General features: G+C 44.1%; 2 protein-coding genes across 2 annotated transcripts in view; one reads left to right on the plus strand and one right to left on the minus strand.

Annotated features, from left to right (window-relative positions):
- LOC125237812 (influenza virus NS1A-binding protein homolog) overlaps window positions 1–13,700 on the plus strand; it is a 38,910-nt gene extending 25,210 nt beyond the window's left edge. Inside the window, exons 7-14 of the mRNA XM_048145005.1 lie at window positions 4,489–4,592; window positions 5,377–5,563; window positions 6,151–6,299; window positions 6,814–6,976; window positions 7,646–7,796; window positions 10,475–10,650; window positions 12,150–12,266; window positions 13,634–13,700. Of these exons, the coding sequence (XP_048000962.1) occupies window positions 4,489–4,592; window positions 5,377–5,563; window positions 6,151–6,299; window positions 6,814–6,976; window positions 7,646–7,796; window positions 10,475–10,650; window positions 12,150–12,266; window positions 13,634–13,657 (1,071 nt within the window). The 3' untranslated portion in view covers window positions 13,658–13,700. The remainder of the gene's footprint in view (window positions 1–4,488; window positions 4,593–5,376; window positions 5,564–6,150; window positions 6,300–6,813; window positions 6,977–7,645; window positions 7,797–10,474; window positions 10,651–12,149; window positions 12,267–13,633) is intronic.
- Window positions 1,421–3,440, minus strand: LOC125237813. The gene is made up of 2 exons (XM_048145006.1): window positions 3,117–3,440; window positions 1,421–2,862 (listed from the first exon to the last, which is right to left on the minus strand). The coding sequence occupies exons 1-2, from the start codon at window positions 3,211–3,213 to the stop codon at window positions 1,781–1,783; spliced, it is 1,179 nt and encodes a 392-aa protein (XP_048000963.1). The 5' UTR covers window positions 3,214–3,440; the 3' UTR covers window positions 1,421–1,780.
- Window positions 13,701–14,042: the final 342 nt, after the last annotated feature.

The following is a 14,042-nucleotide window of genomic DNA, read 5'->3' on the forward strand; positions in this document are numbered from 1 at the left end:
AAATTATCTAAATATAATCAATGATTTAATTATCTATTCATTATTGCTTGCATTAGGCATGCAAACAGATCTCGCAAAGAGCCCGTCGTCCGATAGTGGTCTATTATAGAACCGCGCGAAGGACGTAGAGGCCGCGGTCCAGCCCGCGGTGCGGCGGATGGTGTCGAGGCTGACGCCGGCGCGGCGCGCGGCCGACGTGGCGGCGTGGCGCGCGCACAGCGCGCTGAACACACTGATGTCGATACCACTTTCCGACAAAACATTTTTAATCCATCTGCTGATGGTTTGAGAAGTTACAGGTCTATGTGGGAGTTTGTATGTCAATAGCAAATGTCCCATACTCTCATATTTTTCGTTACAAAAATATAATCTCTGAGAGTTGTAGCAGGGCATATAGAAACGTTATCTTTAAAATATGGAAGGAAGAGAACAGGTTGTTCTCGTCCTGCGGCTGATGTTTTAATTATATCAGTGATACCAATTTTGACGCCATTTGTGGATACAATAACATTTTCGATTTTTATAAGTGAGAATGTTTGGACCCTATGCGCTGTGCATATGGCCAGTAATGTTACTAATTTTTTCGACAAATATTCCAGGCTTATACTTTTATTGGGATACCAGTGAGAGATATGGTTTAAAACAACGTGAGGGTCCCATGTATGGTTATACTTGGGACCGTTCGGTCTTAGTTTGTACGCGCCTTTAAGAAGGCGTTTCACGCAATTGTCCGAACCGACATTGTCTCCCAATAACAAGGATAAGGCTGAACGGTGACTATTCAGTGTGCCGTATGCGCATTTTTTGTTAAATTGTTCTGTTAGAAAAGACAGTAATGACGATTTCTGTGGATTTAAAACATCGATAGAATTAATAGCGCAAAATTGCCACCAGAGCTTATAGGTAACTTCGTATTGCTGTATTGTTTTATCGGAAAGTGATGCCAACATCAGTGTTATAGCCTCTGGCGGGGTGCCTCTTCGACTGAAGGACTGTCGAAGTGCTTCTCGACCGCCAGGGTAAACCCATTGTGTAGGTGATGGCAGTCCCTGTAATGGAGAAAAAAAAAGGGGTTAAAAGTGTTTTAAACTTGAATAAGTGTAAATGCGTCGACCACTATCGCGTTGACACGAGAAGCAAATAATATAATTGGTGGTTTACCAAACAGGTGAACCTGCTATCTAAAAGTTAAAATACTCCGTTCGAAGCATCTCTTTCAGTAGCTGGAGAGAGTCTGGATTAGCGATCCTTCATGTATTTTGTTAGGTATACATGATGCAAAAATAGAATTTGCTTCTCGTATCATTACCAATTATTTTATGTATGCGCGTATAATACATTTAGTTAAGGAAACTGAATGTTGCCTATACGATGTTATTCGTACTAGCTTAATTGCGGTCGTATTAAAAGTATTAAAACCCGCAACAAAATTGCATAATTAGTTGTGTTTCAGCTTTCAAAGCCTTGCTCCAAGGACTAAAATCAAACAACCTCCAGACGGACTGGTACTCAAATGAGTGTGAGGACTGGTCTCAAATGATACATTAACGAAATAATTGTGCAATTTTGTTTCGTCATTTTTATTTTTTGTGATGCTATTGTTATAATTATTAAATACTTGTATGCTTTTCTCCGTTATCTCGGGACAAGAAGAAACCCGATAAATATCTATATGTATCGAATTTTTAATCTGGGGCACGGATATGGCTCCTAAATCTAGCAGCTATTGAATAGCTAACTTTACATAAAGTATACTGTGGGTATTTGACGTAAAGAGTGTTTACTTCCCGTCTGAGTTAAATGCCCTTAAATGTAGGTAACCATATCTGACCCAAATGAAAACGGTATATGTAGCCGTATTATGTTTAATATAGGAGTTATAAAACGGACTTATTTGGATGAGATTACCTGTGTTACGGTGTCTGGGCGCTCGTCTTGGTCGCAGGGGCCGCCTTGGCCGGCTGTGCGTCCGGAAGCGCCCGACGGCTGTAGCTCGCCAGCCTGCGAGCACCTCTCCGCCCCCCCTGTTCGACGCGTAACGAGGGGGCGCTGTCCAGTTTCCCGAGTACGACGCTCGGTTTGTCGACGGTTGTGCCGTCGCGGGTTGCTTTGGAGAAGTTTTCTTAATTTGAAGACCTTGTTTTTCAATGGTCTTCGCCGCCTTGATTTTTTCAGCCAATTTATTGCCGAACAGCGTTTCATCACGTTCTGTATCTTGAATAACTTGCAAGAACGACTTATCAAGACTAGGGGTGATGAGTTTTATTCGATTCTGAGTAAGTGACGCAAGGATGTCACACAGAATGCGGCAACCGTTGCTGAGGTGTTTCATAGCTCTGATTCCGTTGGGATCGACGCATTTGATTAGAATATCCATGGCCCTGTTAATAGCAGCGATTCCGTTGCCGAGTTGCTGCTGCGTCGCTGCCAGATTTTTGTCTCGGTTACGAACCATATCGGGTACGGCTGCTGAAATCTCCACGTTTAATTTTGGTGCTTGTAACAACCGGCAGTTGTCGGGAACCAAATAGTCTTTTAAGATTTTATCTCTAGCTTCGGTCGTCATGCCTTTTTTAAGTAACGGTGACCAAAGTTTCGTTAGATTGTCGTGGATGTTTTCGCCGTATTCCGGGGTGTCCTCTGTGGACTCTCCGAGTGCGAGCAGCATGTCTGGAGCGAGCTCGGGTTGAGCTGACGACATCGGTAAATTTGCCTGATTTTCAGGTACAATAATCCCGTTATTATGGTCCGACATCGGTACACTACTATTATGTTCCGGTTCGGGATTTTCGATGTTTCTTTGTGGTTCCTGTATAATAGGATCATGAGCCAGTATGGGACCGTCAGGGTCCATTACAACATCTAAAACAAGAAAGAAGTGATAAATTATTTTTTATGAAAAATATTTTCTCTTGGGGGTAGGTTGAGAAAATATTTATGTCGCAGAGTAACGTGCATCTACTGAAGATTGCGCGCATTGTTCTGCTTTTTAACATCGTTGGAGACTCGCAGTCAACCCCGATGGTTATTTGATCATAGTTAGAGACTCGCAGTCAATCCCTATGTCGGCTCATTATAATCACTTCTTAGAATTAAGGAATAAATAAACAACTTACCTTCATCTTCCGATGAAGACGAATCATAAATTTGTTCAAGTCTCTTGATTTTTTCACGATAGTGAATTAATTTTTCTTTAGCTGTGCGCTTAGACATTTTTGAGTACGATATGTTCGTAGCTGCGGAGCTAAAGGAGCGCGTGCGTTCGTCGCCGTGCACGAAAAAAGAATGAGCAACTATGGCGGTGGAACGACTGGAAAGGGTAAGGGAATGAATGAATGAACTAAAAATCAGTTCAATAGTCAATTGATTGTCTTTAAATATTGTGCAAAAGTCGCCTGTAGGTTTAAAGGACTACCTGGTAAATGTTATATCTGAAGAATGAAACGAACGAAATATAAATAGTATCAGTGTAGACGCTGTAGGTGACTGCGCAGTGTTAGCAGCTAGGTCTCTCGGACCGAGAGCCACTCAGGCCTTGCTGGCGGTACATGGGAGACTGGTATCGGCGAGGGTGGCTTGGAGACCGGCTGGCGGGCCGGTTGCACGCGGTGGGAAGCTTGGACACACACAGGTTAATCACACATATAGTATCCGTGTAGACGCTATAGGTGACTGCGCAGTGTAAGCAGCTAGGTCTCTCTGACCGAGAGCCACTCAAGCCTTGCTGGCTGTACATGGGAGACTGGTATCGGCGAGGGTGGCTTTAAGACTGTCTGGAGCCGCTGGAGGGCCGGTCGCTCGCAGCCGGAAGCTTGGACACACACAGGTTAGACACTCACACAGTAACAGTGTGTAACTACACAAGATGACTAGGGAAGTACGGAGTCATTACTACAGGCGACGACCTGAGACAGGTTAGCTTTACTTACAGATTACATTACCTACCACTTACACAAACGTACAGTACGAAATTTAGGGCCGGTTGCACCAAACCGTCTGTCTCCGTTAAAGCGTTCGTTAAATTTTATAGTATGGGAAATTCCATAGACGTCTGCTGCGTGACGATGATGTGTCTGTCAAATGTGGTTGATGCAACTGGCCCTTAGCGTAACAAAATGAAGGGGTGGCTCATTGTCATTGACAAGTGTGACGGAGGCCAAAATCCTTTTAGGGCCACTTGCACCAACTAAAATGGAGGATTAACCCGAGGGTTAACCCACCATTTTATATGGAATTTGACAGATGACAGCCCACTAACCCTGAGTTAAGTGGTTGGTGCAAGTGGGCCTTAGTGTCGCTGAGCCAGTGAAATAAGTAAGGCTCATTGATAACGCTAACGTAGAATCAGATATGTTAGCTTCTCAATTTAAAATTTTAGTTTGTCAACATTTGTTTAGCATAATTACAGTAAAGTACCCGTTGTAAACGCTATTCTCTAAGTACCATAAGTAATGTCTGTGCAAATTGTACTAATATCAATTGTTTCAGGACGCCCCACCGGAGCCGGATGGCGAGAGGCGAGCGGAGCTAGCTGGCGGACGCTGCGCACACGGCGCGGCGGCGCTGGGCCAGCGACTGATCGTTTGTGGCGGGTAAGCGTTCATATTATAACTCCATTATTTCCATTTTTAGAGACACCAGGGTGCGTAGCCGAATGGCACAAACGCTCACGAAACGAAACGCTAGTAGATATCTATCTCTATCGCTCTTGCATATTGGCGCGACAGAGCCGGACTAACTGGCGCGGCGTTTCGTTTTCGTTTGGCGTCGGAGAAATGCCATTCGGCTACGGGGCCAGGCCACCACCCGACAGTGACAATCCCTTAGTTGCTAAGATTGGCTGAACTTCATGTTTCACGTCTACTTTTGAGATCATAATAAACAACTTACCTATACTACGGGACCAATGCTGGAATCGCGAAAAAAAATGGCTGTTTCATACATTTCAACTGACGTGATGCCGCTCATTTCTATGGAACAACCAATTTTTTTCGCGATTTCAGCATTGGTCTCATAGTAATAGTTGTTCATTATGATCTCAAAAGTCATGCAAAGTATAGCTGGTCCTTTTTATTTCACCCTGTATTTATTTATTTAAATTTTATTACACAAAAATCGAAATAAGATGTCATATATTAAAGAAAAAATGACGAGCACCACCAGTGGTGAAGGCCGGATTCGAACCGGCGTCTTTTAGCAATCCGGGCCAAACATTACACAATTTAAAAAAAAGGACAAATGACTTAATACCTTAAGGCATTCTCTACCAGCCAACCATAGGGCTAAACATTTAAAAAAAAAATAATAATAATACATATGTATATAGATAGGAACGATTACATATTATTATAGTCTCATCTTCATATTATCCTACAGTTACGACCGCGCCCGCGTTCTACGCAACTGTGAAGCGTACTGTCCGGCCACCAACGCGTGGGCACCTTTAGCGGACATGCGCGGCGCGCGCGCACGTTTCCCCGCAGCGGCGTTAGGGGGGAAAGTGTACGCACTGGGCGGCTCCGACGGACATAATGAGTTGGACTCAGTGGACGCGTTTGAAGAGGTATGTATACAGTTCAGTGCAATACCGCTACTACTTTTTTACTTGTTTCGGTGGCTACCATTCCTCAACCCACCAAGAAAGCGCCAGCTGACCTTTGTGAGGGTTAACTATGAATGGCCGATAATTACTCTACGAAATATCTCGCGGGATGCTCTGATTGACGACATTTTTGCCGAGCCCGCAGTCTAATAAACTATTTGATTGATTGATTGAATAGGTCACACCAAGGGTCCCCCCACATCTAGCGTCTCGCGAGTGTAGCGTCGGGCCAGCTGTATGGAAAAAGACGCCGCGTCGACGTTGCGTCGACGTCGCGCCGACGCGGCGTCAGGCTTTGACATACAGTTGGTTCGACGCTACGCTCGCGAGACGCTAGATGTGGGGGTACCCTAAGCAACTTTTATGAGACAAACCCCGAAATCACAAAAAAAATCTCATACCGAATGTCAAGATATATGAAATAGTAATTTTTTTCGGGTGTTTGGGAGTGGTATCATAGTCAAAGTTGCTCAGTAAATCGTTTGTGTGTCTGAGGTTTTCATTCACTGGTGTAACACCTGTGATTGACCTTTTCTTTTTATCGTCAGGGTGGAGAGACTGGTCTGGGCAAGTGGGCGCCGCGCGCGAAGTTACCCGGCGCGAGGTCTTACGCGGCCGCCGTGGCTGATCACGAACGCGGCATTCTGTACGTCGTCGGCGGCTGGGCTGGCGGACGCAGTCTTAAGGCTGTGCACAGGTAGGTTATACACAAAGAGAATCTCTAGAGAAAGATATACCGCGGCAAACTATCGAACATTGGCTCGCGTGGCAGCCGCGCGCGACGGATACCAGACTGCCGCGTGGCATAGTAGCTCCCGAGCGGATGAACGGATTTAGATTTAGTTTGCTTTGTTTGAAAGCTGAGTTAGTCGGGAGTGTTCTTAGCCATGTTTCATGAAAATCGGTCTACTATGTCGGGGTTTTCTCAATATTTTTATTATGTTAGGTTATTCTCTGGTGAATATTTTTTGTACATACAAGACGGATGAACGGCAACTAACGATGGGAGTGTATTCTGTACATCGTTGGAGGCTGGACCGCCGTATAAAATATAAAAAGGTTCAACTGTCCATATCAGATTTGATGAGGGGTGTGGTCTGATATTCCATATTGTAGTCAACGACTGAGCCGGACACTCCAAATCGTCTGAATGTCCACTAAATAGGGTCACTATCTCATACGCCTATTCAATTTATGTTTTTCCTGTTCAGATACGACCCAGCAACAGATTCGTGGTCGGACGCCCGACCGCTCACCACGGGGCGGTCACAGTGCTGTGCCGTCTCATGGCGCGGCTCGCTCTGGGCGCTCGGTGGGTGCGACGCGTGGCGTTGCCTGGCGTCTACTGAACTACTGTCTCTGGAGGACCCTGAGGTATGTCACTACTACATTAACTACTTATGATCTATCTCGAATGGACCTGAACCTTTCGAATGATTCAGGATAGGAGCTACTTATAAGCAGGGCCCGTAACTTTCATGCCGATGACATCAGTTTGACGTCACGCTGCATATAGGATGATTCAAATAATTTTATTGTAATAATTAATCAATTACGTCATGTACAAATTACTACAAAAGTAAGCTATTCATACGTGGAATAATGAATACCTACTTGATACCTACGTGAAACGAAAAGGAAACAATTTGTTTTGTTTTTATAATTTATTGAAATATGGTAACAAAACTATTTAATAAAATGTATATTATAAAACATAAACAAATAATTTAATTTACTTTTCACGTATCAAGTAGGTATTAATTATTTCACGTATGAATTAGATTAGTTTTGAAGTCATGATTAAAATGATTGATGAATAATGATTAATTATTAAATAAAACTCTTGAATCATCCTATAAGCAGCGTGACGTCAAATTTATGTCATCGGCATGAAAGTTACGGGCCCTGCTTATAAGCATTTTGTGTTACTTGCTATTGCGTTTATAAGTGCTATTGTTATTTTCTTATTTTCTGTACTATGACATCTAACTATCTGACAATCTCCTTTTCTCAGATATTGTAATTCAAACAATTCTTCCACAGGCTGGATGGACTCCCGGCCCGATGCTGCCTTCAGCGCGACGTTCGATGGGCGGCTGCGCCTGGCGCGGCCGGTTGGTTGTAGCCGGAGGTTCTGATGGAGCGGCGTCCTTGCGACGCGTGGATTGGCTGCTACCAGGAGCTGAACCTGCAGGTAAGAAGTTCTAAGTAACAGGCTGGATACACTCCCGGTCCGCTGCTGCCTTCAGCGCGTCGATCGATGGGCGGCTGCGCCTGACGCGGCCGGTTGGTTGTAGCCGGAGGTTCTGATGGAGCGGCGTCCTTGCGACGCGTGGATTGGCTGCTACCAGGAGCTGAACCTGCAGGTAAGAAGTTCTAAGTAACAGGCTGGATACACTCCCGGTCCGCTGCTGCCTTCAGCGCGTCGATCGATGGGCGGCTGCGCCTGACGCGGCCGGTTGGTTGTAGCCGGAGGTTCTGATGGAGCGGCGTCCTTGCGACGCGTGGATTGGCTGCTACCAGGAGCTGAACCTGCAGGTAAGAAGTTCTAAGTAACAGGCTGGATACACTCCCGGTCCGCTGCTGCCTTCAGCGCGTCGATCGATGGGCGGCTGCGCCTGGCGCGGCCGGTTGGTTGTAGCCGGAGGTTCTGATGGAGCGGCGTCCTTGCGACGCGTGGATTGGCTGCTACCAGGAGCTGAACCTGCAGGTAAGAAGTTCTAAGTAACAGGCTGGATACACTCCCGGTCCGCTGCTGCCTTCAGCGCGTCGATCGATGGGCGGCTGCGCCTGGCGCGGCCGGTTGGTTGTAGCCGGAGGTTCTGATGGAGCGGCGTCCTTGCGACGCGTGGATTGGCTGCTACCAGGAGCTGAACCTGCAGGTAAGAAGTTCTAAGTAACAGGCTGGATACACTCCCGGTCCGCTGCTGCCTTCAGCGCGTCGATCGATGGGCGGCTGCGCCTGGCGCGGCCGGTTGGTTGTAGCCGGAGGTTCTGATGGAGCGGCGTCCTTGCGACGCGTGGATTGGTTGCTACCAGGATCTGAACCTGCAGGTAACATTATACCTAGTTCTTTAAGAAGCATGTATTTAGGGTTCTCAATGGTCGGCAACGCATAAATGGCTCCCCTGATGTTGCTGTCCATGGGCGGCGATGACTGCCTCCTATCAGGCGGCTCGTCTGCTTGTTTGCTGCCTATTTCATAAAAAAAACTTAGTGTCTTTAAGTGTTTTGTAGAAGTTGGTCACAACAGTACATATCGGATCCTGTGGCTTAGTAGTAACGTATGAGGTCGCGATCGGGCGTCGAGGCGGCCTCATACTTAAAGAGTCGTGGATTGGTTGCTGCAGAAGTGTAGAGAACTGAACCTGCAGGACTGCAGATAATGGCGACTTACTGTCTTTTGCTCCACCTTTTAGGCACACTCTTTGAATCATAGATTAAATATAGAAGATTATACCTTCTCATACATTTCAATGCGACCGCCTAAGAATACGCATACACTACACCCACAGAACACCCCACTAGAAGCCAAATGCAAGCGATATTGTTCGAGACGCAAATCACCAATCCTTGCGGGGTGAGGCGGGCGCGCACGGTGCCGCCATTGGTCGTTTCAAATAATGGCGCGCCTTTATGATTAGCAGTAGGGATGGGAATGGGACATGTCTATTATAGACAATGGTACCGGTACCAGTACTGTGGTGAATTTGTTTTGCAACAAATTATAATATTATAATTAAATTATAATAAGGCCTAGTTACCCTTCGGGTTGGAAGGTCAGATGGCAGTCGCTTTCATAAAACTAGTGCCTACGCCAAATCTTGGTAGTAGTTTCCAAAGCGGACCCCAGGCTCCCATGAGCCGTGGCGAATGCCGATGCCGGGATAACGCAAGGAGGATGATAATTGTGATAGCATCTCAATAAAAATCATTCTAGTAACTAATAACTAAACTGTGCATTTTTACTTACGTTTACTAAGTTAAATAACCAACTAAATATTCTAAACTAATCAATGAACTAAATACCACTACAGACTCTACAGATTCTAGATAATTATTCACTATTACATATCTGCTTTCTTTTATATTTCATAAAATGGTAGCACATGGTACGAACGGCAGTACGAAGTTCCCGCAACAGACATAAACTAACATGGCCCCATGCCTAGTCGTTTACGTGAAAGGGATAGCATATCACATTGTTAACTCGGTAAAGAGGGATGGACGCGCCTCGGCGCCGCTCAGCACAACCATATTGACCAGTATAAATGAACTCCGCGGACAATAAACAATATTCAACAAAATAATTAATTTGACTTAACTGTGGAATGTTGTTCCATCTTTTTTACATGTAGAAGTGTTAGAAGACTTGCCACACCACTTTATGCTGTAAGAGACCATTGTTTGCAACCAAAATTGATTATTTAAGATTTTTTCCCGAGCGGACACGGACACTGTTAGCGGGTCGTATACTTGGGCGCTACTGATCGGTGTCGCACGCGTTCAAATTTTTATAAACCTGATTTGTCGTATGCTTGGTGACCGCGAGTCGCCCTGTAAGGGCCATCTTGTTGTATTGATCTGTGACTACACCCCACAGAGACGGCGCCACAAAAAAAAAATCTTTTAGCTTTTGATTATACTTGTAGATAGCTTAAAGTGTCACTTTTGACATAGGTTTATGGCTCACAAGTGACACTTAACGCCAATCTACAAATAATCGATGGCAACAAGGCATTTTTTGTGGCGCCATCTATGTGTGGTGTATGCGCGTTCTTAGGCGGTCGCATTTTAATGTACGGGATGGTATGATCTTGTTATATTTAATCTATGTTTGAATGTATATAAAGTAGTTGTATTTCCCCACAGGAGGCACCTGGCAAGCGGGCCCGCCGCTGCGGCGCGCGCGCGCCGGGCTGGGGCTGGCGGAGCTGGGCGGCGCGCTGTACGCGGCCGGCGGCTTCTCCGGCCGCGAGTTCCTGGCCTGCGTCGAGTGGCTGCCCGCGCCCGACGCCGAGTGGACCATGCTGGCTGACCCGCCCGTGGTCAGTACTGTACTGTTTCAAATCTTCATCACACCCGCACTTTAAATGTGCTATTGCACGCAGGCGGAGCGTGAGTTATATAGAAATCCTTCTCCCGAGGGAATAATGAAATTTCTTGTATCGTACCACAGTATAATAAAGAGTACTATCGTACAATATGGCCCCTCCCGCTCCCCGCTGAAAGTGCCGTCCACTCCCTCTCGGTTACATCACAGCCTGTTAAAAACGCGAACAGTCGACCTCTCATATCTCACTCATACAAGCATAGTACGCGTTCACCTACACGAGTTTAGACTGTGCTAGGAGCGCGCCTCTTTCATATAATATATGAAATATTATTTGATCGCCAGTGTCCGAGGTGTGACCGTAGATAAAACCGCTGTCAATAGAAATTGTCAACAATGTAAACAAAACATTATATAAAATATCAATATTTTAGCACAGTTTTATTATTTTAAAGGTTGAGGATCATAATGTGAGATGAATTGAGTAAATAACACATGGATTTAGCCAGTATCTGATGAGTAAGAATGGAAATTATAGACATTTTGACTACAAGGTTTGCTTACATTGTTCACAAATTCTATTGACGGCGACTTTACTTAACTTTTTTACATCTATTTACATATTTTTTGCGAGCATTATATATTGCGAGTGTGATGAAAAACATTGTGTGTAACTCGGGGAGTATGAATATTACTAACTCGAGTCTTTTAATCGCTCCGGCGAGCCGTCGCGATTTAACGTACTCTCGTTAGTAATCTTAATATTCAACTTCCTCCCCTTGTTGCACAATGTACTATATTATCCACGTGGATGAAGTATCCGTCACGTTCTGGCAAATATGTCTGTGTGAGAGTGACTCTGTCTTATCCACGTTGAAAAGTGATAAAATTGGAAGGATAATAGCCCTGCTGCCAGGCAAGTGTATAGTCGCGCGATAAATGATAAAAACATCTGGCCGTCCCTATCGCACTATTTGTAAGTGCGATAGGGACGGCCAGATGTTTTTATCATTTGCCTGGTCCATATAGGAGGCTGTGGTCTAACCGAGTTAGCATACATTTAGGTTCTAAACCTTTTTATCAAAGACTGATAAAACTGACAGTGAAGTGAAAAAAAGCTCCTTCGGCTGCCATTCTCCAAAACGATGGATCGATTCCTACCAAACATAGCTACGATCCACCGGAACTTACTTTCACGTAGGAAAATAACATCGAAATATTTGTCCTTCCCTTAGAGAGCTACCATCTCACAGACACACATTGACGTGGAACATACCTACATCAAGGCTAGCTGGAATTTATTAAGTACAGTCAACCAATTGGAACCCTAGACCACTGTAGTACTATGTCATAGTGACGTTATAAATCAGATTGTAAGAAATCTCTCACTGCTTGTCATTTTGACATGGTTGTAGAGTGGCCTAGGGTTCCAATTGATTGACTGTACATATTCATTGAAGAAATGTTGAACATGTTACGGTATTTTCCCCGCAGGTGGCACGAACATTGAGCGAGCCGAACCCGCCTAGCGAGTCGCCGCCGCCCGTGTGCCGTATGCTCAGCGAGCAGCACCCGCCAGCCGGGGCCGACCGGCCAGAGGAAAATGGACAGGTAAATATCGTCACTACTTTTAAAAAACCTTGTATCTTCGTATGTCAATGAAAAGAAAATTGTAGTAAGTATGTATGGAATGCATATAGACTTACTGCGTTTTAACTTTGAGGAACAACGTGAGATACGAGATTTTTTCAAAGTAGTGACGATATAACAAAGTCATAGATTTAGAATTATTAAACTAGATTGTTTAGTTAGGTCAAAAAGTGTGTCCACATGAGAGGTAATTGTTTGGGCTGGTGTCCCTCTCGCACTTGCTGACAATGTCAACATTATTCAGTGACGTCATCACTGTCATAAATTAGGGATACCAGTCAATTTTCAAAGTTACTACTAAATCTACTAACACCCAATTGAAAGTATTTTTTAATTATACAAATCTTTGATTTACTGGCATTAAAATAATTACATTATAATTATTTTCAAATTTTTTGAAATATATCGAAACCCTAGTTTGAATATAACATTAAAATAAAATAAGAAGTTATAAAGTCAGGTAATATACAGATAAAAATACTACTAATATGGGAACCTCATTAAGACCTGATTTAGACGGCGTGCGAACTCGCATGTGATTTTAGTTACATTGCGGGCTGTTGAGGTTACATACAATTTTGCACAGCCATCAAATACCGCAATGTAATAAAACTCGTATGCGAGTCTAAATGGGCCCTAACACTGGCAACACGTGCGAGAGGGACACCAGCCCAAACAATGCCCTCTCATGTGGACCGTTTTCGCTAGTCTGATACGATCGACTTTCTGGTTCAGTAATAAGGTTTAATTTCGTATGGCAAAAAATGTGATTGAGCTGTCCCCTGTAAAGGTCTTTGAACAAAGTAAAGGCGTACGATGTCAAAGTGAACCCCCAGCTTCCATGAGCCGTGGCAAAATGTAATTTTAAGAGTTTTGAATGATTCACGGTTATTTTCATTAGACTTATATTGACCGGTAATCACAGTCTATATCCCGGTCAATATAAGTCTAATGAAAATGTAATTTTTCTTATAATCTTATTTTAACCCCCGACGCAAAAAGGAAGACTAGGGAGTTATAAGTTTGACGTGTTTGTCTGTGTGTTTGTCTGTCTGTATGTATGTCTGTCTGCCTGTCTGTATGTCTGTCTCTCTGTGTGTGTCTGTCTGTGGCATCGTAGCTCCCGAACGGATCAACCGATTTAGATTTTTTTTTGTCTGAAAGCTGAGTTAGTCGGGAGTGTTCTTAGCCATGTTTCATAAAAATCGGTCTACTATGTCGCGGTCGGGGGTTTTTTCAAAATTTTAGTTTTGTGGTTAGGTTATTTTTTAAACATGGCGTCCATTTTGAGGTTTTAATACTCTTGAACTCGTTATTTTTTGTTTCAGAACGAAGCGAGCGCGCATATCTAGCCATCGTGCCGTCCTTCTCACTCCTAACGGGTGACGGAGACGCTAAAACACGCTTCCGCAATAAGCAATGAGTATTATTAAGATCCTCCTCATACCATAGACAACTGAGGTATCTTTTGACAGCTGTCAATATAAACTGAACATTTTTTTTACTATGTTTATAAACTGAAGTACTTGATGCTAACATCTGCGTAACATGTATTCTATCTCACTCGCACTAATACAAAGTAGGAGCAAAGGAATGATTGTCAAAGTAAAATGTGTAGTCACAGTTCATAGACTACCCTCTTTTTACACAGGATTAAAACTTTACCTCAGTTTTGACAAGTTGACTCATATTCTTAACTTGATATGTGTTAAAATTATCAAATATTAATTTTAGCGC

The sequence above is a fragment of the Leguminivora glycinivorella genome, chromosome 22, assembly GCF_023078275.1.
Source record: "Leguminivora glycinivorella isolate SPB_JAAS2020 chromosome 22, LegGlyc_1.1, whole genome shotgun sequence".
Taxonomy (NCBI): Eukaryota; Metazoa; Arthropoda; class Insecta; order Lepidoptera; family Tortricidae; genus Leguminivora; species Leguminivora glycinivorella.